Source organism: Oncorhynchus masou, chromosome 12, assembly GCF_036934945.1.
Source record: "Oncorhynchus masou masou isolate Uvic2021 chromosome 12, UVic_Omas_1.1, whole genome shotgun sequence".
NCBI classification, from domain to species: Eukaryota; Metazoa; Chordata; class Actinopteri; order Salmoniformes; family Salmonidae; genus Oncorhynchus; species Oncorhynchus masou.
This window is the reverse complement of record NC_088223.1, coordinates 37,195,154-37,221,059: the sequence shown is the minus strand read 5'-3', so window position 1 is coordinate 37,221,059 and position 25,906 is coordinate 37,195,154. Positions and strand designations below refer to the sequence as shown.

Below are 25,906 nucleotides of genomic sequence, written 5' to 3'. Positions count from 1 at the left end.
TCATGTTAAAAATAAACAATCCTTTATTACATTTTTATTTAGGTCCCAAAAAAACATATCAATAATATTAAGTCAAAAAACAAAAAAAATAAAATAGCTATCATTTCCACAGTGTCCAGGAGTCAGCCTGTAGAAACGCTGCAAGTCCATATATATATGTATGTATGTATGTATGTATGTATATATATGTAAAGAGCCGTGGTTTCAAGCTTGGGCGCGTCATCTTCTGCTGTGCCGATCAGGAATGTAGAGGTGATGGGGTTCGGGGGGGGGGGGGTCTAAGACAGGCTACTGCTGCGACATCTGAAGCAGGAGAAAGGAACAACCACATTACAAAGCGTGACAAGACTCGTGAACAGAACACACACACACACCTCTCTTTGGGCTGAGCGCTTACCTGCTGTTGTTGAGGTTGTGGTTCGGGGCCTCTGCTGGCCAGGCGGCTCAGGATGTTCCTCTCGGACATCTGGAGTCTCACTGCGACGGGGGGTATCCGGGCGATGGTTGCCGGGAGACGGGTGACATCTGCCTTCATGTCACTGAGAAGCTCCTCCAGCTGTTTTAGCACTGAGAGGGAAAAGAGTGAGAACCTGGAAGTGCTTGCCAACTTAAATCTTCAACTAAGCCTCAAGGTACTTTAGGTTGATAACGTATTATGGTCTGTTGTCAGCAGAGAGACTATCCTTCCCATTCCTTTGCACAGGGTCACGTTCAGTAGGCACAACACGGCCGGGGAAAAAAACAAAAACTGTCAGAAACAAAATGAAAAATGGGAAGGTACCATCCTAACGAACTCGACCCAGACGTACTAGGCGAGTGTAAGCTGGCTAGCTACCTTTGTGCAGGACGGCATTGGCGGGCTTGTTCCCCGACATGGACTCCTTGCTGAGGTGTTGGTGGGACTCGGCCAGACACTCCACCTCGCTGAAGCGCGTGTTGAGGGCCATGGAGGGATGGGAAGGGTCCTCCGACATGTTGAGGTAGGCCGCCCGGCGCAGCTGCTCCTCGATCACCAAGGCCTGCTCCAGCAGCTAGTGGGAGGGAATGAGGAGAGGAGATGGGGAAGGAAAGTACACGGAGCACAACAAACCTGTATATTATAAGAGTGAAAATGAGAACTGCTGACAAAACTGTACTAGAAGAGTTGGCTTAGAAATGATGCTCATAAAAGTATAAAATGGCTAATAAAGGACTTTATACCTTAAACCTCCTGGCCAGAAACTTGTTTTTGATCTCCAGGAAGTTGCCTCGGTTCATCTCAGCCTTGAAGGGCTCGTTGAGGATGGCGTACTTCACATCGTTCTGGATGTCCTGCCAGCGCGCGTAGCCGTGTCTAGGGGGCGCCAGAGTCAAGGGGAAAAACAAAACAAGCCCCACTGTTTGTTTTATGACCAATACTGGCCTAATGTATGTGACCTTTCACTAATACTTGAAGTTGGTCATAGTTCATAGATATGTTCAGATCATGCTACAGGCAGTCCACCCTGGAGGCAATAATCCAATGACGGGGTTGTACCGGTCAAATGTTTAAGAGAAAGAATTGACAGTATATCATTGAGTTCTGTCCGTTGGAATGCGCCGTCCTAATGTTTGTTTGCAAAGAGCCATAGTGAGCATCCTAGTAAGTCAACACTGGTATAAAAGGATACTGTATTATGCCAGCAAGCAGCCAGTAGTCGTGGCGACGGTGCCAGATCTCATTGGTCTTCTTGGTGACGGTGGCGGCCCTCTCCTCGTTCTGCCACAAGGAGTGCAGCTCTGTAGGAGAGAGAAGAGATTGTTAGTGCTTCCCTGTAACAATTGAGACTACTGAAAATGCAGTTTAGTCCACGAGTAGCGCTTAACCATGTTTGAAACCAACCAAAACTCAGTTGAGGTGGAGTTGAGATCTGGGCACGCGTGTCCCTCGACACTCTCCAGTCCTCTTACCTGTGAATCCTCCGTCGGCGATATTAAACATGAATCTCGTCTTCGCTTTCTTCTTCTCCTCACTGACTCCGGCCGCCGCTCCCTCCTTGACACTGTCCCCGTTCTGCAGCTTGGCCGGCTCCTCCACCTTCACTCCATCCTTCTCCTCCTTTTGCTCTGCAGACAGAATTGAGATAGAACAAATAAAAATGGGGCCAAAGAGAGAATGGCGTGAAGCAGAAACGTTGACAAACATCAACCAAGGAACCGAACCTACAGTATGTTCTTACTGCAGTTTGTTGATCGACAAGGGACAAAACAAGGGCAGATGGACGAACTACCTTTCTTTTCCTCCGAGGCAGGAGTGGTGTCCATCTCTTCGGTCTTCTCTTCCTTCTTATCTTCTGCTGCAAATCCATGAAGAGAAAGAGGGGGAGACATTAGCAAACAAGTGTAATAGAAATGGTACTATGGGAAAACTAGTACTGAGCCATATTATATTATGACATAGACAGAAACGTTCACCTTTGGCCTCAGAATCTTCAGATTTGACCTCCGACACGTCCGTCTTTTCCTCCGCTGCTGGAGACTTGGTCCCCTCTCCTCCCTCAGCACTTTTCTCCGCAGTCTCTCCATCCTTCTTTTCCGCCTCTCCGTTGGTAGGCTCGTCTGTTTCCATGGGCTCCTCTTCCTTTTTCTCCTTTGCTTTCTGTTCAGGGGAAGGGGCCTTCTCATCCTCATCAGGGATTGCAATTATCTGAAAGAGAGGGGAAAGAGCTGGATTTATTAGAGCCTGAAGCTAAGTATAACTAAGTAACTAAGCATGACCACAACCATTCTGGAAAAGGAGTTCCATCTCCGACTTCACAACAATGATATACTGTAGTATCAATCCCCCATGTACAAGTATGATACATTAGAATAGGGCAATGGATAACAACCAAAGCCACCCGGTCTGTTGACCAATGTAGATCAAATTCTTTACCTCTGGGTCTTCCGTCTTTCCGGACTCCTTCTCCCCGTCACGGTCTTTCTTCTCTTCTTTCTCGCCGTCCTTCACGGCGTCCTCAGTCCTTGAAGGATCGTCTGCTAAACCAACAGATTATCCTCTTTAATCCACATCTCTAAACATTGATTGACAGTTACACATTTTACACACCAAGCACTCTTATTCTAGGGTGGTTTCACTAAAAACCAGCATAGCAGCAGCGCATGGGTCAGAGTCCTGGAACAGTGAGTGAGTGTGGAGGTGGGGGCAGTTGGTTTACCTGGGGCGGGCGTGTTGGGTTGCGTGTCTGCGGGTGTGCCTGTGGAGGGAGTTTTGGGGGCTGGGGAGGGCGAGCACACAGAGGAGAACAGGGGTTAAAAGCATTATTGCAGGAGGGGGGGGGGGGGGTTGCAGGCCATAGGTCAACACAGCAGAGAAAGACGGATTGTCCATAAGGAATGCAGGAAGAGCAGGGATCAGGGAGAGGGTTGTGGAAGAGGGCGTAGCGGTCTGTACCTGTGGCGGGTGTGTTGGGCTGTGTGTCTGCAGGCGTGCCCGTGGAGGGGGTCTTCCCTGGGGAGTCGGGGTGGGCTCCAGCTGCAGCGGCCGCAGCCTTTTTACTCTCCTCCAGCTCCATCATCCAGGGCATGGACCACTGGCCGTTGACGTGCTCAAACTCCTGGACCTGGTCGAAAACATGGTCAGAACACGGCTAGGACAGATAATGAAACACAGGGCCGTATACGATCATGAGACCAGTATACCATTAAGACTTTGACTTAAAAAGTATGACAGTTATCCCAAACAGGAACTGGGCTTCACCTTCTTACGGATCAGCGACATCACGCCGATGCGGGTGAGGACGTGTTGCCGCGACAACCCTTCACGTGGGACGCCGTCGGCGAAGGTCTCGGCTCCGTCTGCGCCAGGTTCGCACAGGTGCCTCATGAAGAGCGAGACATACGCCCTGAGAGAGACCAAGAAGGAAGAGAGATGAGTGGATCCGATGTAAAAAAAAAAATAAAAAAAAAAGAGGACAAATTCAACAAATATCAGGGCATTACCATTTTTATTTACACTATAACATGTTAGTTACTTACTTGAACTCTTTCTCAGCTTTCCCGCGCAGGTCTCTGACCAGCCACTGGGTGGTGAATGCATCCTGGGGAGGCATCCCATAACGCATCACTGCATTCAGGAAGGCCTTCCTCTGGCGAACGTTGAAGCCCAACACCTGAACACCAGAGAGGCAGGGTTAGTGTCGAGTTAACAGGTAGTCTTACAGATCGACCCCCAACCTCTATTTCTATCCAAGCCAATTGAATGTCAGAGGCACGAGGGGGGTAGGCCCATCTGTAGATAACCTAAATTGCAAACACATTCAGAATCATGCAGAGCATTGGTTCAGAGTGCAGTGATTGATGGGCATTGACAGCTGACCTCAATGTTGCCTCCCACTCTGGCCAGCAAGGGGGGCAGTGGCTTGTCCCTGTCGCCCCGCATGCCTTTCCTGTTGGGTCTGCGAGAGTTGGCTGCACCGCCAGAAAAAAGGAAAACATGAAAAGTTATTCTCTTAAGCTTCACAAACCACACACAAGCACTCTTGTAAACCCCACTGACAGGGACACCATCTCTGTCCACACACTCTCTCTCTTACCTTCTGCACGCTCATCAAAGTCCTCGTCACCCTCCTCGGAGGCCACAGAGTAGTCAGAGTTGTTGTCCGATTGGTCATCCTGCCAATCTGCTTGGATACAGAAAGACACGGGGAGCAATTTCAGTACACAGTCCAGAAACGTCTTTGAACTTCTTTAAAAAATCTATTAACATTTAAAGAGGGGGGAGAAGATTCTACAAGGAAATGGACTGAGTGAAAGGTTGACAAACAGACCAAGTACAGAGATCTAGCAGGAAACCACCGTCACAGATATGGGGTGATGTCTCAACTTGCCTACACACAATACACGCAGTGCGCAAGTAGGAGTAGCTGACAAACCAGATGTGAGATTTTGGTTAAGCTAGTATGTCTATAGTTAGCAGGCATGAAAAAGGGCACCGGTTCCCAACTCAAAAGTGGGAAGGGGTACAATAAACACAAACCAAGTAAGCACAACACACACACACATTCAGTCACACACGCCAACTTCTATTGCTTAGGGGACTAGAATAAAAGAGTACAGTTTGTGCCGGCATTTTCTTTCTCTTGGTGAGGAGCCTGAGATCATGGTACCCTTACATTGCATTGTGGGTAGAGTAGTCCACACCATTGCAATGCATTGTATTCAGGTGTCAAAAGTTAATTAAGGAAGGCGGTCAATCCAACATAAAAGGACTTGAACATATCTGCTCATCATATGTAATCCTGAATAGTTTGGATTGTTGTTGGGGATAGAAGATCACTAACGTATGTGAAGATTTACCAGGCCTTCTGAGGTTTGACACGGAGCCTGACTGGAGTGGTGAGGTAATGCAAATCGGATGAAAATTCAAAATTTCCAACACACCTGTGACAGAGAGGCATGTCTCATGCAGGAGGTAAAGAATATTCAAACCAGCCCCGGACACCACTCTTGTTACTAAAGCTTCACCGGAGACACTCACACAGGTACATACCTCCATGCTCCTACACACAGCATGCCTCCCCTTGCACACATCCACAAAGGGACACACACACACAAAAACATGTAAGTAAGTAAATAATGGCGTTGGCGCTTGTTGTTGTTACCCCGTCTACTACCTCGGTCCTCCTGGGAGCCGTCGTTGTAGTTGACCTGCTTGCGGATGCGCTTGCCCTTGCCCAGGTTGCGGGCCAGGTCCTCCTGCTGCTGCTCATAGTGATGCCTGAGCAGCTTCTCCCAGTAGTCTGGGTCGACACTCTCCTCCTGCTTGATGATCTCTCTCTGTACTTCCTCCTCCTGAGGGGGGGCCAATAGCGAAGGAATAGGAGTGGGTGAGTGAGACAAAAGGTGATTCATTGATCAAATCAAAAATTATATTTGTCACACGCACCGAATACGATAGGTGTGGACCCGACTGTGAAATGCCTACTTACAAGCCCATAACAATGGAGTTCAAGAAGACTTCAGAAAATATTTACCAAATAAACTAACGCAAAACATTTCATAAAAGTAACAATAAAAAAAACAATAACGAGGCTATTACAGGGGGGTACCGGGTCAGTGTGCGGGGGTACAGGTTAGTCAAGGTCATTTGTACATGTTGGTCGTGGTAAAGCGACTATGCATAGATAATAAACAGAGAGTAGCAGCAGTGTAAAAACAAAGGGTGGGGTCAATGTAAATAGTCCGGGTGGCCATTTGATGGATTGTTCAGCAGTCTTATGGCTTGGCAGTAGAAGCTGTTAAGGAGCCCTTTTTAAATATTTTATTTATTTATATTTTTTAAACTTTGACTTGGTGTTCCGGTACCGGCTTGCCGCGCGGTAGCAGAGATCAGTCTATGACTTGGGTGACTGTGTCAAATTAGACACACACACCTGGGCTACAACAAAGCCACATAGGAGTCAACCTTCTAAAAATGTAAAATTGGACCTAAATAGCCTGCTAAGTGGCATATATGTCCAACAAACACGCTTACCGCCTCCTCCTCGTCCTTGACCACGTACTGGGCCACCTTGAAGGAGCCGAGGTACTCATTCATGCTCCCGATCTCCGTTTCCTCCGGGGTTTCGGACTCCTGGTTCCTGTCCAGCAGTCTGTCCACCGCCATGTCATCGTAGTGGATCACCTGGCTGTCCTCCTCCTTGTTCTCACCTGGGGGACATCACGATTACATTATGGACAAGCTCCATCTAAAAACATCAGCACACGTTCTAAACATTATCATGTAAGGCAGGGTTTCCCCAAACTCGGTCCTGCCCCCCCTCCTCGGTGCACGTTTTGGTTTCAGCCCTAGCAAATACACAGCTGATTCAAATAAACACCTCATTAAGCTTTGATCATTTGAAGCAGCTGTGGAGTAATGGCACAAAAAACAAAAACGTGCCCCCTGTGGGGGGCCCCAAGACAGAGTTTGGGAAAACCCCGATGTGAGGGATAATCAACGAGGGGCTATGCGTTCCAGGGAAAATAATGAATGACGCATAGAGCCCCGGGTTGAAGATCCCTTTTATACCATGGCTATAATTGAACACATTTGCAGGTAGAAATGTGTTCAACATCCACTGAAGTAGCTAGCAAGTTTACTAGATAGCTACTGTAGTTGTCGTGGTTACCAAACAGACTTGCTAGTTTAGCTAACCAAACCATCAGTCCTAGCTTGACATTCTGAAAATCGAATTCAACAACGCCAATGTTTTCAATTCAACTTTTTCTTTCAAAAGCAGCTCAAAACATGTCAGAATTAACTATAGCCATTGAATTCTACCGTGCGTTATTGGGAAAATATGCATGCTCAAGAATGCCCTTCAAGCCAATCAGAAACAAGTATTTAACAATGCCATGGTATAATTAAGCAAAAGCCTGAGGAGGTGCGATATATGGCCAATATACCACTGCTAAGGGCTGTTCTTTCGCACGACGCAACGCAGAGTGCCTGGAAAGTCCTAAGCCGTGGTATATTGGCCATATATCACAAACCCCCAAGGTGCCTTATTGTTATTATAAACTGGTTACCAACATAATTAGAGCAGTAAAAATAAATGTTTTGTCATGACCGTGGTATGCGGTCTGATATACCATGGCTGTCAGCCAATCAGCATTCAAACCACCCAGTTAATAAAACGTTACACTGAACGCGTTATAAACATTGTCATAACCTTAATCTTGAACCAAATCTGTTATATACATCATTGTGTTTTTTATCCCGGTTTACCCAGAACTAAAACCATGTGTAATTTGGTTAGATGCTCCATCCATTTCTAGAGGGGGGGGGGGGGGGGTGACGACACATGATAGTAATGTTGAACATTTCACCTAATAAGCACTAATAAGTAATAAACAACAAACTATCAGCTTATTTGACTGTTCGTATCTGCTGGCCTTTGCTCGTTTTCTGTTCACCTGCAACACGCTTCCAGTAACCTGCTGTGGGCAGGTAAAAAAAAACAACAACATTTTGTTTGCTCACTTGCAAGCCAACTGACTGGTGATTTGACAGATGAACAACTATCCACTCTATCCATCATCCCTCCATGTTTACCTTCTTTGTCCCCCTTTCCAAGCTCGTCCTTGAACAGCTCCTCCGTGCCGAACTTGAGGATGTCGTCCAGCTCCTGTTTGGACATGGAGCCGGTCTTGGAGCCCAGACCAGGACGCACCACCAGGTGGGTCAACATCATCTTCTTCTTGGCAACCTGGTGAGGGAGGGAACATGGGACCTTTCAATGCCTGCACTTTCTTTCAGCCCATTTAGGCCATAGAAATGAAATGAGTAGAGCTGACAGACAAGGCTCTGTTTCACACACACAACATTCATTTGGATCCATCAAGAAAGTATCATTCTATGATACAGATGTTGTGTTACGTTGTGAATAGGTCATTGTGATGTTGCGGGAGAGGGGACAGCCTGTTTACCTGAGTGATCCTCTCCTCCACAGAGGCCTTCGTGACGAAGCGGTAGATCATCACCTTCTTGTTCTGTCCGATACGGTGAGCTCTGCTGAACGCCTGAGATGAGGAAGAGACAGAGAAACTGTATGAACCTTTCATCCTTGCAACCACCTTAATAAAGTTGATATGGAGGAGGACAAGGAAACGGTAAATGACCCAATCCCAAAATCGAACGCTAAACACGCGTGGAGATCTGATTGGATAGGCGTAAGCAATATGTAATAGCTCCACTTGCCCTGATCGGCTAGGTGGAAGTTTCAACATATTGCTTAAACAAATCAAATGAATCTAAGTCCATAGGACTTGAATTGGCCTGTGTGCGATGGTTCCATGTGTGATACCTGGATGTCGTTGTGGGGGTTCCAGTCGGAGTCGTAGATGATGACGGTGTCGGCGGTGGCCAGGTTGATACCCAGACCTCCAGCTCTCGTCGACAGCAGGAAGGCAAACTGGACCGCTCCCGGGGCTAAGGAACAAAACAGATCAACCACTCAGACCAAATCACTAAACATATACACAAACATGGATACAAAAGTATGTGGACACCCTTTCATATTAGGGAATTCGGCTATTTGCTGACAGGTGTACAAAAACGAGCACACCGCGCCATGCAATCTCCATAGACAAACATTTGAGGTAGAATGGTCCTTGCTGAAGAGCTCAGTGACTTTCAACGTGGCACCGTCATAGGATGTCACCTTTCCAACAAGTCAGTTCGTCAAATCTCTGCCCTGCTGGAACTGCCCCGGTCAATCTCTGCCCTGCTGGAACTGCCCCGGTCAACTGTAAGTGCTTTATTCACAGGCCTGGCAACTCCAGTCCTCGGGGGCCTGATTGGTGTCACACGTTTGCCCCAGCTAACACACCCGACTCTAACTAATCACGATCTTCAGTTAAAAATGCTATTAGTTTAAAATCAGGTGTGTTTGCAAGGGATGGGAGGGAAAAGTGTGACACCAATCAGGCTCCCGGGGACTGGAGTTGCACAGGCCTGTGTTACTGTGAAGTGGAAACGTCTAGGAGCAACAACGGCTCAGGTGTGAAATGGTAGCCCACACAAGCTCACAGAACAAAAGCACGTAAAAGTCGTCTGTTCTAGGTTGCAACACTCACTACCGAGTTCCAAACTGCCTCTGGAAGCAACATCAGCACAAGAACTGTTCGTCGGGCCATGGCGATAATATAGTGGCCGTCCAAGGTTGCAATAGACCCAATGAATTCAGGATGCATAGAATTGCAGGAAATTTGCTTTAAAACTGCAACAAAAAAAATCTAATAAAATTTGTCACATACACATGATTAGCAGATGTTAATGCGAGTGTAGCGAAATGCTTGTGCGTCTAGTTCCGACCATGCAGTAATATCTAACAAGTAATCTAACAATTTCACAACTACCACCATATACACACAAGTTTAAAGGAATGAATAAGAACATGTACATAAAAATATATGAATGAGCGATGGGCGAACAGCATAAGCAAGATGCAGTAGATGGTATAGAGTACAGTATATACATATGAGAGGAGTAATGTAGGGTATGCAAACATATAAAGTGGCATTGTTTAAAGTTGCTAGTGATACATTTATTACATCAATTTTTTCATTATTAAAGTGGCTAGAGATGAGTCAGTATGTCAGCTTCATGGAGAAACATGTAAAATTGCAGTAATGGAAACAACAAAAATGTATCTGCACCACCAAGACGGGGTTGTTTCTTGCCCAGAGACCGGAACAAATTCAGCTGCTCCGACCACCACCTAAGCCCCCTTTTGATCCAGAAAAAAACCCTGCTTTTTAAAATTTTTATATCAGCTATTATCTATATCAATCACTTTCAATATCAAACAACGATAGGATATATACTCCTAAAGACTCAACTATATAATATTCACTCTGAAACTGCAGTATACACAGTGATATAGTCGAGTGTGAATGAGGAAGTCTGTGGGGTGAGCCTCACCGTTGAATCTGTCGATGGCCTCCTGTCTCATGCCCCCGGTGATGCTGCCGTCGATACGCTCGTACTTGTAGCCCTCGTTCTCCAGGAAGTCCTCCAGCAGGTCAAGCATCTTGGTCATCTAACACAGAGGGAGTGAATGGGCGGTGAGTAAACAAATGAAGTTGATGCACGAGGCAAAATAAATGTCAATCTATAAAATAATCTACAAGGGTAAGCAGTGTCCATGTGTGTATGTCTGTGTGCTTTTTGTATCTTTAAGTGTCTGTCTCCAAGATCTTTGAAATGGTTGAATCCTTCAAGATGTAATGCGATTTGTGGATTCAAATAAAGTATTTAAAATGTGAGTGTTGGGTAACTAACTTGAGAGAAGATGAGTACTCTGTGCCCTCCGTCTTTCAGCTTCCTCATCATCTTCTGCAATAGAGTCAGTTTCCCGGCAGACTTAGTGAGGGCGCTGCCGTCATACATCCCATTGGGCATCTTTGGGGCTTCCTGTTTGGGGGAACCAATCAAGAGTCAGAGCCTCAGTTATATAGAGATTCACAGCAAAAGACTTAAGTTATAATGCATATTATTCCTAAAACTGCAAATACAACAACCCCCCCCCCACACTTATCCATCACAATAGCATGGTCCATTCTCAGTCAACAACATTGGTATGTGGGTCGTACCATGGCTGCCACAGGAAAGAGGTAGGGGTGATTGCAGCACTTCTTGAGGTCCATCACCACATTGAGAAGGGATACTTGGTTCCCACCACTTCGTGTGTTCAGGGCCTCAAAGTTACGGGTGAGGATGAATTTGTAGTACTTCCTAAAAAGATGAGACAATAAGAAACACTTAATACCACTTCCCCAGTCCAATTATATTGTAAAGTTCTCATGAGTTGAGTATCCCGAGGGAAGATTGTGTTTAATTAAGTAGTCTTGGGAAGATAACTAATCATTCTAACTATATATTTGATCACATCACCTTTTAGCCAATAAATGAGGGTTACCACTATTCAATTTACCCTCTTCACTATATCCTATCCCTCCTTTCCCACATTCACTCACTTCTGCATGGGGCTGAGCTCCACCCTGACGATGAGCTCCGTCTTGGAGGGCATGTGTTTGAAGACGTCCGCCTTCAGCCTCCTGAGCATGTGGGGTCCCAGCATGTCGTGCAGCTTCTTGATCTGGTCCTCTTTGGCGATGTCAGCAAACTCTTCCAGGAAACCCTCCAGGTTACTACACAGAGAGAGGAAGATGCAGGGAAGTAAGTAAAGGTTTAATTCTATAATAGCTGGTCTAAGATGTGCTGGGTGTGATACAGGTGACGTGAAGTGGTCGTTGGGATTGAGTGGGAAAGTATGGGGAGTAATGTTCGGAGGGTGGTCAGAATGTGTACACACACCTGAATCTCTCTGGCGTGAGGAAGTTGAGGAGGTGGAACAACTCTTCCAGGTTGTTCTGTAGAGGTGTACCGGTCAGTAGCAGCTTGTGCTGGAGAGGATAGTTGTTCAGCACCCTAAAGAACTGGACGGGAGAGAGAGAACTGTTACTAAACAAAAAAAAGGCACACTTGAATTTCTCAATGGTACCATCAGCCATACCAGTTTAGGTGGAGTTTCATTGTACTTAATACAAAATCAGGATATCCAAATTACGATAAATGTTATTTGGGATGCCTCAATACCCGTATACTTCCAAATTGATATTTTTCTTGAGTAAGGGAATATGTTGCACATAACAGGTAAACTACCTCCCTAGCACAAACTCTTTAAACCCTCACTATAGACATGTTATAGGAGTCGTCAACTCTAATCTCTCACCTTGGACTGGTTGTTTTTGAGCCTGTGGGCCTCATCGACCACCAGACAGGCCCAATCTATGGAACCTAGGATGGCCATGTCGATGGTGATCAACTCATACGACGTCAGCAGCACATGGAACTTCACCGATGAGTCTTTCTAAAAGGCCACGGGGGTGGTTAAAAAAACGTGACACACACCAGCATATCATTGAAGGAGTGAGCTTATCGTGACAGACTGACAAAGCAAGTAGTTCCTTACTTCAACAAGTACATTTGATCAGTTATCATTCTCACCTTCATCTTAGAAGCTCTCTTGCCTCCGCGGATGGCGTTGTTCTCGAAGGAGAACTCATTCTCTCGAATGACGGCTCTGCTGTCCTTGTCTCCTACGTAGGTCACAACGTACATGTCTGGGGCCCACATCTCAAACTCTCGCTCCCAGTTAATGATGGTGGATAGGGGGGCGCTCACCAGGAACGGCCCCTTGGAGTGACCCTGTGAGGGGGCAAGAAAAAAAGTTCCATACAAATGATCTTTTTAATGTTTGGCCCCAGCGGGAATCTAACCCACTACCCTTGGTGTTGAAAATGTGCCATGCATCACCAACTGATACACAGCTAATTTAATAAAGAAATATCATTTTTCATGTAACATTCATGCATCTATAATTCTAATGTAAATACATGGTGTTGTCAAAGGGATTGCATTATACACTCCGACCAATAGGTGGCAGTAGTCTCCATGTGATCACCCCCCCAAGAGGGTTGACACAAAGCTCAAGCTTAATGTCGTCAGATTTCACCTGATTTATACAAAATGGCTGGGCTGGTATTGGACTATAAGGCTGCCAAGGGAACTATATGCCAAAGTTGGCATTTCTAATCAGTTTCTCTTTAACTAACTGGCCTTTATTTTTTATATTTTTTAAACAATGACATTAATCAATAAATAAAAGGTTAGAAGCTATAGTTAACATTTGAACATTCAAACTGAAAGTTATTATCTCTAATACATGCACATCCACCCCATACCTCTTTGTAGAGTGAGTAGAGGAACACGGCAGTCTGCACAGTCTTGCCCAGACCCATCTCGTCAGCCAGGATAGTGTCTGTGCCCTGAGCCCAGGAGAAACGCAGCCAGTTGAGACCCTCCAGCTGGTAGGGGTGCAGGTTGCCCCCCGTACTGTCTAGGTAATCAGGCTGCCGCTCAAACTTGATGGTGGGCTGAAGAGGGGGGAGAGAGAATGAGAAGTGAATTACTGTTGAAGCTAAGACACACTATACAGTAAATAAGCACCATAAGGGATTTATGTGATCGGCACAATTTAGAGCTACAGAAGAGGCTAAAAGGCCATTTTAACAGTAATATACTGAAACAATTTATGATCAGAAATATCTTTTAAATCAAGAGAAACCATCTCTCATTAGAAAAAAAAAAGAGTTACAACTCCACTTACGTCAACGACAGGGTTCTCAGGAGGCCGGTCCAACCGTTTCGTCTTGCCTTTCACCTTCATCTTCTTCCCTGGTTTACCCTCATCGCCCATCATTAGCTCCCTGAAACAAACAGATAGAGAATATTGTTAGCCTCGGAAACAGACAAAGGGTGAAATTAGAAACTCCTCCAGTTCATCTACGCAATATAGAGAAGGTGTACAATAATGCATTAGTGACCTGTGGTTCCAGTACTGCTGCCTGAAGATGTCGAACTCGGGGATGTCCATGTCCTCGGCCTCCCAGGTGGCCTGGTCGTAGGGGAGGTCTTTCCACTTGATGAGGTAGTGGATGTTGTTCTTCTTGTCCTGACTGCAGCGCACAAACAGGCAAAACATGGTTAGCAACATTGAAAATGACATCTGGTAGGTATTCGCAACGGATTGGTTTAAATTATCGCTTTGACCAATGTCAGATTTGCACCATGAGGAGAAACCTTTCACCTGACAAACACATGCATAGGTAATTATGTGTGTGGGAGTTCTCCTTTCCATTGAAGGGAAACTCCCGACTAGACAGTATTTACAAAGTGCACGACTATATCGGCCTGGCCTTGCAACTAAAAATCTGCTGCTATTTTGGAAATGTTAACTCTCAATGAGACTAAAACGCATTTCAAATCACATTTAGGAGCCAGTCTTTGAGTCTGGTCTGACCTGTGGTTAAGGATGCGGTGAATCATCATCCAAGCAATCTTGATGCCGAAACGGTAGTACTTCTCCTCCATCTTGGCGTAGAGCGGGTCCTTGGCCTTCCTCTTTGTGCTCTTCTCCTCATCGCCCTCGCCAAAGTCGATTGAAGGAGGCTCGTCCATGTCGTTCTTCCTCTGGTAGTTCCTGAACATCACCTGACAGTGCAGCTCCAACTGGGGAGATGGGGAAGAGTGGGTGAAAGGGAGAAGTGTGTGTGTTCCCAAACGTGGTTGTGACATTAAAGCTCTTCTCTAATCAATTTGAGCGAGAAAGAAGAGTGTCTTTGTTTGAATGCTTTGGTTTCAGTGTACGACTGAGAAACAAAAAAGAAGATGTGCAACAAGCCAACTGAGGGTAGCTGTGTATGAGCACGATTGCCTGTAAAGTAGCAGCGTAGCGAAAGTATTTTTTCATGCCCGTGTGTATGTGCGTACATACCTGCAGCTCAGACACCCAGGAGCAGTGCCAGTAGGACATGTTGCTCCACTTGGCGAAAAACTCCCTCTCAGGGCGCCCGGCCAGAGGGGCGGGGTCGGGCTGATCAGCCGGGAGGTCTGGGGGGCGGGGGATGGTCGTGGGTGGAGGGGGTCGCCCCAGCGCCATGTCAGAATCTTCTGCACCTTGCCTTTCATTGGTGGACACTGAAGAGGGGAAATCCAATGAATAGGTCAAAATGACCAACGGATCATAATGACATGGTGAAAACTCCTTGCCTACAGATAGGTATTGTTACATGGCATTCTACCATTTAGTCATTTTGTTTTCCCATTCACTATCTAAGACCGTAGGGGCTAGGTTTCAATTTGGGAAGTCAAATGTGACCTGTATGTCACAGTTCACAGGAGTGGCATTTGAATGTAAAAAACATTTTCATCAAAATGCCTAGATCTTCTGCAGAAATGCCTTCTTGAACATGTGCACTTTCATGTGCCTTAATAACAAACCAGTAGGTCATCTGTAAAAATAAAACAAATATGAAATCACAAAGCTGTTTAGACAACCAAAAAATGCAGAATTTTGCCTATCCATGATTGGTTGATATAACAAGGGGCTGGGACATTTACGAGAAAAACATTTTTGTCACTCAAAATGGCACATCCTGCTCTCTGCTACCGCGGATATTTGAAATATCCATTGGATTTACTCATGGACTACATGCAAAGTGTAGCTGCAACTTTCAATACCAGTCTTGTCCTGAATAGAGCTGCTGGTATTCACACAGCTCTGTATTCTGTGATTCAGTCTGCTGTGAATCATTCTCCATACACCAGTTAAGAGTCTACAGTTAAAATGCCAAAATATAGCTACATGCGTTACTGTCTCAACTGTATCAAAAAGTTGCTCATTGCTAGCTTTTGTACTAGCTAGCTAAACAGTTGCATACATGTGCAGTTATGGCTTACTTTGTTCTGCAACGAGCCATTGTTTACAGATGGCTCATTGCGGGACGAAGCAACATTAAAAGACAGTTAGCTCAGCAGTTGCCTTCTGCGCTTACAGTAATGTTGATTGCTGATGTGTTAAGGCATGTACGACGATAATCTTTTTCGTGTTTGATGTTTAACCAGCTAAATTAGCTACCAAAAATAGCCACTGTGGTGCGAATGCTAAACAAACCCCAAGTTACTTTATAGGGACAAATGGTAAATTGGATGAAACGATAGCTAAATAACTAGCTAGCTATTGGATTATAGATTGAGGAATCTTTTTGCATGTTCAACTAACTGGCTTGCTTAACGAATATCATTTATATCTAGCCAACTGGTAATTGTGCTAACTAATCAAGCTAATTACTATTGATGGCTGGAAGCAGGTTACGCTTGTACTGGGCATTGTAGTACAGTTGTAGCAGTCAACAACAAGCTATAGGACATTCATTCACACTTTAACTTATTTTTCTGGAATTTGACATTCAGCATAAACCTGCTCTCTCTCCACCACCAGTACAAGGAGATGATTGCGGGTGACAAAGCAACACTTCAGGTATTTTGTCCTTGTACTTTGAGCTTATTGCTTGGACTTGGGGGTCAATGAATGTTAGTACACAAGGTTTTAATGTCTATTTTTCTCTGCTTTCCTCCTTTACAGTTTGAATTGTCTGGAAGCTGGTGTTGCAGCCAAGGAGCTTCCACTCAGATGGAACCAGGTTTCAGCTGCTGTGCAATGTTGACATCCTTCCTCCCAGAAATGTGAAAGCATCCCCCAGACTGGACACAAACCAGCAAACATATTTTTGAGAACATCAGGACTTTTGCAATGAAAAGGCCATGGACATTACATATCCTGTTCCAAAAGGCAGGACAGAAATATGCTCAGGCTAGATTCCTTTGTTCACATCATAACATTATCTGAACCAAAGTTACTCAAAGGATCTGATGATATAGGCCTAGGTCTAGATAGTTTTCACCTAAGCCTTATGTGTTACCTAAATTGTAGGCTACTACCTTTACCACTTGAAGTTAAAGTAGCACTAAGTCACTGCTTTAGCACATGGCCACATTCGCGTGTTCCAATGTGAATTTGTCAAGAGATGGATAGGTCGATCTGAGGCTTTAGAGGATGTGAACGATGCTACATGGGTGTAGACAAAGAACAGCACTGTAGCTGTTCAATGTGAAAGGTTACCTTAAAGATACCCTTTTTTAAATTATTTTTTATTATTATACAACAATAGGCAATTTAATACTGTAAATGGTTTCCTAAAATGGGGCAGTTTGGTTAGATAATGTTCAGAGAGTTGATTTTGGCAAGTATTCCTTTTCTAAATATGTTTTCAAAAGATTAATGTAGAGCAAGTGTGAAAATCACAGCAAAGTGGGAAAAAGTTTGCTGCATTTTTCTCCAAAATGGGACTATAAGCAGCATCACTTCCCCATGTTTCCTCTAACTACAGTGTATGAAATGCCATTTTGAAGCTCAGTGTCTGTACTCCATTTCAAATTCTGGTACACAAGACTGAAAAGAGACGGTGGGTCACAAATTCACTTCACCCTCTAACTGTCTGTGCCCCATGTCAATCACCCTCTGGGTCCCACCCTATTGGTTCACTCACAGTGCAGCGGGGGCAGATCCACTCTCCGTTGGGGATCTCAGGCAGGGGCGGATTGAGACAGTGGATGTGGTAGGAGGAGGGACAGGAGTCGCAGCAGAGCAGCTCGCCACCGTCCTTACACACCCTGCAGAACTCCATGTGGTGGTCGTCCTCCTCCGGCTCGGGCTCCACCTCCTCCTCTTCTTCTTCTGAGCCATCCTCCCGCGCCTCCCACTGCTTGCCCTCCTTCTCCTGTGGATGGGGGAGGAAAGGGGTTCACGTGAATGGTAGTAGTGAAAAGGGAAAAGGTTAACTGGTTGAATGGTGGGGGAGCAAAGACAATTATTCACTGGAGAAATTTGCGTTCAAATACTACCAGCATATACCATAGTACTACTAGCTAGTAGTTTATGATCATTGACCAATGCTGGTCAATATGAATAGTTCATCGCTACCCTCTGCAATTTCCTCCGATTTTTTTCAGCACTCCAATTGGCCAGACATTCTCGTTGACTAACCAGTACCACTTTCCCTGGTCACTTACTCCACAGAGCTTAGGAAGGTGTCACTCACACAGTGTGGGCAGCTCCAGGTGCCCTCTGGGGCGTTCTCCATGTCGGGGTCCAGACACACCATGTGGTAGGCCCTGGGACAGGTGTCGCACAGAATGATCTCCCCTCCCTGCTGGCACACCTCACAGTAGTCCTGGTGGTCCGTCTCATAGCCGTCACCATCCTCCTCGACTGGAGAGAGGGAATAAGAGGAGAAAAGTGCGTGAGAGCAATTCAAACTAAACAAAAATATGAAAACACAACCCCGTCAAAGATTTTACTGACTTACAGTTCATATAAAGAAATCAGTCAATTGAAATACATTCATTAGGCCCTAATCTATGGAATTCACATGACTGGGAATACAGATATGCATCTGTTGGTCACAGACAACTAGTTAGTATCTGGTGTAACCAACATTTGCCTCATGCAGTGCGACATCTCATTCTCATAGAGTTGATCAGGCTGTTGATTGTGGCCTGTGCAATGCTATCCCACTCGTCAATGGCTGTGCGAAGTTGCTGGATATTGGCGGGAACTGGAACGCGCTGTCGTACACGTAAATCCAGAGCATCCCAAACATGCTCAATGGGACACGTCTTGAGTATGCAGGCCATGAAAGAATTGGGACATTTTCAGCTTCCTGTAATTGTGTACAGTTCCTTGCGACATGGGACCGTGCATTATCATACAACATTGGGCCTCAGGATCGTCACAGCAGCTCTGCGCATTCCGTAGCTTAGGCCTGCCCATACCATTACCCTATTGTGCCGGTGAGGTTCTCTGTTCAGAAAGTTGACATCAGCAACCCGCTCGCCCACACAACGCCATGCACTCTGTATACCATCTGCCTGGTACAGTTGAAACCAGGATTCAGCCGTGATGAGCATACTTCTCCAGCGTGCCAGCAGCCATCAAAGGCGAGCATTTACCCACTGAAGTTGGTTACTAAGCCAAACTGCAGTCAGGTCAAGACACTGGTGAATACAACGAGCACGCAGACGAGCTTCCCTGAGACCGTTTGACAGTTTGTGCATAAACTCTTTGGTTGTGCAAACCCAGTTTCATCAGCTGTCCGGATGGCTGGTCTCAGACGATCCGACAGTTGAAGAAGCCGGATGTGGAGGTTCTGGGCTGACGTGGTTACACATGCTCTGCGGTTGTGAGACCGGTTGAATGTACTGCCAAATTCTCTAAAACGACGTTGGAGGCGGCTTACGGTAGAGAAATGAACATTAAATTCTCTGGCAACAGCTCTGATGAACATTCCTGTAGTCAACATGTCAATTGCACGCTCCCTCAAAACTTGAGACATCTGTGGCATTGTTTTGTGTGACAAAACTGCACATTTTAGAGGTGGCCTTTAATTGTTCCCAGCACAAGGTGCACCTGTGTAATGATCACGCCGTTTAATCAGCTTCTTGATATGCTACACCTGTCAGGTGAATGGATTGTCTTGGTAAAGGAGAAATGCTCACTAACAGGGCTGTAAACACATTTGTGCACAAAATTTGATAGAGAAGCTATTTGTACATCCCAAAAGAGGAATGCCTCTTCACCATTTGTTTTTGTTTTGACGAGCACCCTTACAGAAATACCAGGAAAACTAATGCTTTAGCTGTTACATATTGTAAGGAATGTACAGCAGGAATGCATATTTGAATCAGAATGTATGACAAAAACGAATAATTTTATTAAGCGCTGTAGAATTAAACATTATGGAATTGCGCATATTTTTTTTGTCTCTTCCTTTTACTGTGTAGTTGGAGAGTACTTCATACGCAATTGAAACTAGGAAACATCTCAATCTCATAGCCGATGTGTATCAATGCTCTGATGGAAGAGCTTGTCTACTGAATGTGTCAGCGGGTGTCAAACTATTTAAAGGAAGATGATGCTGGATACTGCCCTCCTGAAAACAATCTTCTAGTGACTCAGTAAGACTGAGCGGTACTGACTGAGTCATGGCCAATTGGACATGCACAAACTACAGCTATGGAGTCTAGAAACTCAACGCCACTTTTTTTTTAAAATTGGGCTTGAGACATACTGTATGACAGCCATGGAAGAGAGACACACACACCTGCAGAGTACTGACCCTTCTTCTTCTTGGGCTTGCTCTTGGGCTTCTTGGAGCGGCTGCTGCGGCTGTTGGAGCCGTCCGACACGGACACGCTGTTCATGCTGGCGTCGTCAAAGTCACTCTCCACGTCGGGCTCATCTTCCTCACTCTAATAGGAACACAGAGGGAGTGAGAGAGAAGGGTTAGAAACATACTTTTCAGGAGAAATTATTCTCTAGGTTGAAGGCCTCTATGCCAACCTAAGATGACTTAAAATGAGCGAGAAAGAGGTGACGAAACAGTAATGCTGGGAATTTTCAGGGACCTCACAATACAATATTATCACGATACATATCATATCGGCACCGAAGTATTGTGATTATCACGATTCTATGTATTGAGACTCGATACTGTGATTTTATTGTTATTCGATGTTCCAAACATATTGCTGCATATTGTCTGCTGCGGAGGGACAAGAGAGCCATGCAAAGATAAGTTATGGTCAGTCATGTACATAAAAGTACTGAAAACTTGTCTCTCTATTTAAAGAGAGGACAGAGAAAAAGCTATAAAAGGAAAAATACTGCCGTTTTGGTGCAGGTAAAGCCAACGAGCGCAAAAATAATATTGCAATACATCGTCAAAAATAATGAACTTAGCTTCCGATTTTTCCCCCTCCATCACTACTAAGCAGGTCCAAGGAGAGAGAATGAGGAAGAAATGGTTGCAAATGGGGGACATGTAGAGAGATTGAGAAAGAAGAAGGAAGAGAAAAAGAAAGTGAAAGCACTTACTGAGGAGCGTTTCCTCTTGCTGTTGAAGCCTCCTAGCTTGATCTTGAGCGGGGCCACCTTCTTTGTAGCCACCTTCTTCTTCTCTACGGGCTTGGGGGTCGGCTTGGACTTCTTACGAGCATTTGGACCTTTGCCCTCTTTGGTCTTGGCCTTTTTCAGAGGCGGGGCGGGCGGTAGCTGAGGCTCGGCGACCGGGACGGGTGCGGGAGGTGGTGCGACCTCCGCCACCATGCTGTCCACGGCAGCAGACACGTTGGCGGCAGCCAGGGCGGCGTTGGCCGCGGCGGAGCCTCTCAGGGGGTTGTTGGTGCTGAACTCACGCCACTTGGCGCCCAGTACCATCATCATCTTGGACACTGCGATCTTGGGGTTTTTGGCCGCAATGAGGGGTCTGGGGAGGATGGTGAGTAATGAGGACAAAAAAAGACAAGATCAGGGGAAGAAAGGAGAAATATTTGAGTGAGCAAAAGTTTAAAGGGGGTAAAAAAGAGAAAGCTTAATATACTATTCAAGCCGCACGCGTCGATAAGGACAATCTTGTTACCGGACATATTGGCTGAAGGCCTTGTAGTTGGTGAGGGAGCGGTAGTCCTCTTCGCTGAAGACGTGGTCAATGTCCTCCATTCCCCAGTCATCCAGGAGCTGGGACGATGTCTTAGGCTCCTAGACGGAAAAAAAATCAATATGAACGTTTGCGTAAAAGTGGTTATTTTCCAGTCTTTTCCATACTGCCTGGACTACTGTGGTGGGAATATGTCTTGCCCTCTGAGTGGTGCCATTGTTTTCCATAGCTACTAGGTATAATCAAATATACAAGTTTACTCTTGCACCGCTTTGGACAAAGCACTTTCCTGCCAGCATTGGCGACTAACGGTTATTTGATGCCGCATACAGTTATACCATGTGCAAAGTGTTTGTCTTGACAAAGGATCCATGGCAGGTAGTTCTTTGCTGCCACAGTGATAGTATGTCATTACATAAGTGCAATTACTTCTACCAAGCACCCTAATGGTAGTCTACTCTCAACATAGTAGTATTGTCAACTCTTATATACAGCTAAAGCTACAGGTAGCTTATTCAATCCCTTTCTATGGAGCTATTAATGGGTTTAAGTTGCATAATTACAATTAAATTAACACCATGAAATATTGTTTGGTTAACTTTAATACCGTACCCCCTCAAACTAAATCTTACCGAGCTATCGTCATCATCGTCCTCATCCTCTTCTTCCTCAGGTTCAGGGTCCTTCCTCTTGTCCTTTCCTCCGCCGTTTCTGTCAGCGCTGGTGCTGCTCCTCTTCTTCTCCTTGGAAGTGCCCCCCCTGTTTTTCTTCTTCTTCTTCCCCGGGTTGTAGTCGCTGCCCTCGCTGTCCGAGTGGGGAACCGCTCGCTCTTCGTCTCGGCCTACCTCGGGGGTCTCCATGGGCTCGGGGGAGCTCATTGGCACATCCTGGAGGGGACACAGGGGGGTTAGGAGTAAGCTGTCTTCTGACAGGTGGCGTGTCCCTCCACTGAAAGACTAACGCTGCACTATCTGATCGGAAACAATGGGGGTCCCTGAACAATTCCCCTGGAAAGGATGTAAAAATATACAGTATAGTATTTTACCTGCCTTCTTGGTCTATAAGCTAATGTTTGAAATGTTGGGCCAATTGACCAACAACAAACAAGACATGGTGCATCCTAACAACATACAAATATGACAGTGACATGGTCATGTCACAGTAGCCTACCTCTCTGCGAGAGGTTCGCCTCTTGCTGCTTTTGTTCTCCCGGCTCTTTTTGGCCTTCTTCTTTTTCTTCACCTTCGGGGCCTCATTCTCTGACATCTCTTCCTCATCTGCAATGGAGGTCAGAGACACAGCTTAACCACATGACCCTGGATATAGACGTATGTATGTCTGTTTCTTTTCTCTCAAATTCAAAAACATTGATTGCTTTTTTTCTTCCCATTCTACTGCCTAAAACTCAAATGACAAAAGAGCAGTTTATTTTGGGTTGCATCTTTGCAAAGTGAAAACATAACTGCAAATTAAGCCATAAACATGTACATTAATGGGGGCGGCAGGTAGGAGCGTTGGGCCAGTAACCGAAAGGTTGCTGGATCGAATCCCCGAGCTTACAGGGTAAAAATCTGTCATTCTGCCACTAAGAGATACAGTTAACCCACTGTTCCCTGGGGACTGAAGACATGGATGTCGATTAAGCCAGTCCTCTGCACCTCTGATTCAGAGGAGTTGGGTTAAATGTGGAAGACACATTTCAGTTGCACAACTGAGTAAGAGAGCAATCACAATGGTGTCTTTTTGTAGGCACCAACTTCGCCATGGTTCGTCAGACAAAGCCTGTGGGGGAATTAATTATGTTTTTGAATGGTTTTTGGATAAACACTAAAAACAAGGTCTGTGTTAAACACAGACTTAGGAGATCTTATATGTTTTGTTTTATGAGATTCTTCACCAGCTTTTATGTCATTTAAAAACAAACACAAATGCTTCATAATTCATAAAGGTAATATAGAGAAATAAATAAATTAGTGTTTAAATAAATAAATTAGCAATTCCATGTTTGAAATTTTTTCCTTGTTAAAAATAACAGATAAAAGTTTAGAATAATTCTGCTGACTGATATTATACCATTGAACAAAATGTACTATTATGGTTTCGGAGAACAGAGCCCGGGCCGCCACCATGTCACTTGGCTGGCTAGATTTCAAATAGGCTGCAACTACTACCTTCCCCCCCATAACTGTACTACTACCTACTCCCTTGTCAATTCAATATCCTAGGTATCCCCCATTCCTTGCAATCCTGGTAGCTGCAAAGTCATATGGAATGGAGTTCAAAGCCTATTATGTAATTACTCAGGGTACATTTAAGCAAATGGCCGTTGGCATTGAAATCAAGACAAAGTGGCAAAGGTCTGACATGTGATAAGCTGTCTGTAGGTCAAAATGAAGGGGGCTGGATGACCAATTATATGCCATGTCATTGTTATCTCGATTAAGTTCAATTCCAGTTAGCCCAAATCCATAATGTGATTTCCCACAAACAAATAGGAAAAGATGCCTCTTCCAAGTAATTATTTTTTATTTGAGTGGGGTTATGGTCAATGATTTCCACATGTGAGAGGTTTGAAAGCAAAGAAAATAAAAATCACTAGCTATGCTAATAGAATTTACCAAAATAAATCATCCATGCATTTTAATGTGATTATTTCTGTAAATGAATGAGTGGTTTAATAATTATATTAGTTAGCTACTATCTAAAAAGGTGGCTTGGCGACGCATGTTGTTTAAAAATCAGAAAATTTCATCGCCTTAACTTCCCCCCTCAAAGATTCTAATGGAATATGCATTGCCTTCATATCCGAATCCGTTGTTGTTGTGTAAACAAAGTTGTATGGTACTTCCCCAACTATTGTACGATCGTTAGCTAGCTATATGTCAAATTCCGTTAACATTTTCCAGAACTGTATAGACAGCATTTATTTCTACCACGCAAAAGCGGCGCTACCAACCACTCGATAGAGGAGGAGAAAACCACCGTCGTCATCTGCCATCTTTCAAGCTAACTGGCTGGCTCCATCTTGTCATCCGCACGTAAAAAATACCGGTAATATTTGCTAGGCCGCAAGAATATGCCGGTGGGTCGGCATGATTTTAGTAGCTCAAAGTTTAAGTTGTGTCAGTTGCCTAGGTATGGCCGTTTTGCTACATTAAATGCAAAAAGGCAAGCAATCCAACAACTGAAACCAAACGTTAACTAACGTTAGCATTGTTAGCACACGCAAGCTAGGCTAAGTTAGCTTCGGCCAGATAGCTTGCCAGGCTAGCTTCTGGCCAACTAGTTAGTTAACCAGCCAGTCACTCAGTTAATCAGCTAACATTTAGCTTAGACTGATGTCCATAGTTTCAGAAACTTACTTTAATTGGCTAAAACACTTTTTCATAACTAGTTGGCCAGCTACATAAGAAATTGTGATAATGCTGCTAGCTAACTAGAGCCAAGTTAGCTAACCATAATAACCAGCCAAGTTAGCTAACCATAACCAGCATCAACTAGCTTAACGTTACCAGTTAGATACAATAGCTATTCATAAAATGTTAGTTTTGACAGTACACATAAATTGTATATTTGGCGTAGTTATACGATTTACCTGTATTATTTACATAAAGTACAGCAAATGTTGATAAATCAAATTCGATGCAATGAATATGTAACGTTAATTTATAGAAGTGGTACTACCATGCATTAGAGACCGATCCTCTGGGGCTCCAAAATAATCCCTATCTTCTTCGCTTCCAGACATACTGTTAGCTAACTTTAAATGTAGTTAGCTAACTAGCTAAATAAAAAGTTTTTAAATCCGTTTTGCCTCCCGAGTCCTGTCCGAGTCTTCAGTCCGTCCAGGTCGAGCATGGAGTCAAGGAGGACAGGTCGGCAAGGAGGTGGAATTAAGAGACAAAAAGAAAACAGAAGTGAATATTCTTGACTGGTTTCGTTTATTGAGCAATGTAAATACATGGAATGCCTCAGTAGGTAAAATACAATTTATGGTGCCAATTGTTTCAAACAGCACTAGGCTACTCAAGATTATCAGCATTTCAATCTATGCGTAGTCTCGCTAGCTATATATAGCTAGCTAGCCATTTGACATGCCATCATCGTGCGGCTAGCTTGCTAATAGTTTTCCGTCCCACACTTGGTTAGTTAGCGCACACCGGCTAGGTTCAGAAGCACGATTCACCTAATCATCCCAAAATATAACTATCAATAAATGACTAACTTCAATTTGTTTAATTTCGATAATAAAAGGTCTGTCACAAATACATTTAGAAACAATGCAACAAACTACAGTAACGTTACTCACAAGTTGAATGATTCCACTGTTTGAAACCAGAAACAACGAAACGGTATGTTTTTCTTTTTAGGTTACAATAACTAGCTAGTTCCAATAATTAAAATGCAGTATTTTTCTTATGTTGCACACGACGTCTCCCTCTCTCGCACTAAACACCCGCGCACGCACACACACAAAGAGATCAGGGGGCAGACATCCCAT

At 44.7% G+C, this 25,906-nt stretch overlaps 1 protein-coding gene across 1 annotated transcript; it reads right to left on the bottom strand.

Annotated features, from left to right (window-relative positions):
- LOC135549998 (chromodomain-helicase-DNA-binding protein 4-like) lies at positions 1 to 25,906 on the bottom strand. Its single transcript, XM_064980417.1, is given in 42 exon segments — positions 1 to 303; positions 398 to 567; positions 836 to 1,031; positions 1,201 to 1,333; positions 1,650 to 1,758; positions 1,930 to 2,085; positions 2,250 to 2,315; positions 2,434 to 2,665; positions 2,894 to 2,994; positions 3,177 to 3,236; positions 3,413 to 3,581; positions 3,719 to 3,863; positions 3,997 to 4,130; positions 4,337 to 4,428; positions 4,554 to 4,643; positions 5,622 to 5,811; positions 6,494 to 6,669; positions 8,057 to 8,210; positions 8,431 to 8,523; positions 8,808 to 8,932; positions 10,427 to 10,544; positions 10,787 to 10,918; positions 11,098 to 11,239; positions 11,482 to 11,655; positions 11,822 to 11,943; positions 12,240 to 12,377; positions 12,515 to 12,715; positions 13,252 to 13,443; positions 13,677 to 13,776; positions 13,894 to 14,025; positions 14,370 to 14,578; positions 14,844 to 14,995; positions 14,998 to 15,046; positions 17,458 to 17,688; positions 18,010 to 18,179; positions 20,086 to 20,218; positions 20,844 to 21,234; positions 21,388 to 21,506; positions 22,038 to 22,292; positions 22,576 to 22,682; positions 25,090 to 25,239; positions 25,715 to 25,906. Coding segments are annotated over 41 exon segments (5,937 nt in total). The 5' UTR covers positions 25,154 to 25,239; positions 25,715 to 25,906; the 3' UTR covers positions 1 to 288.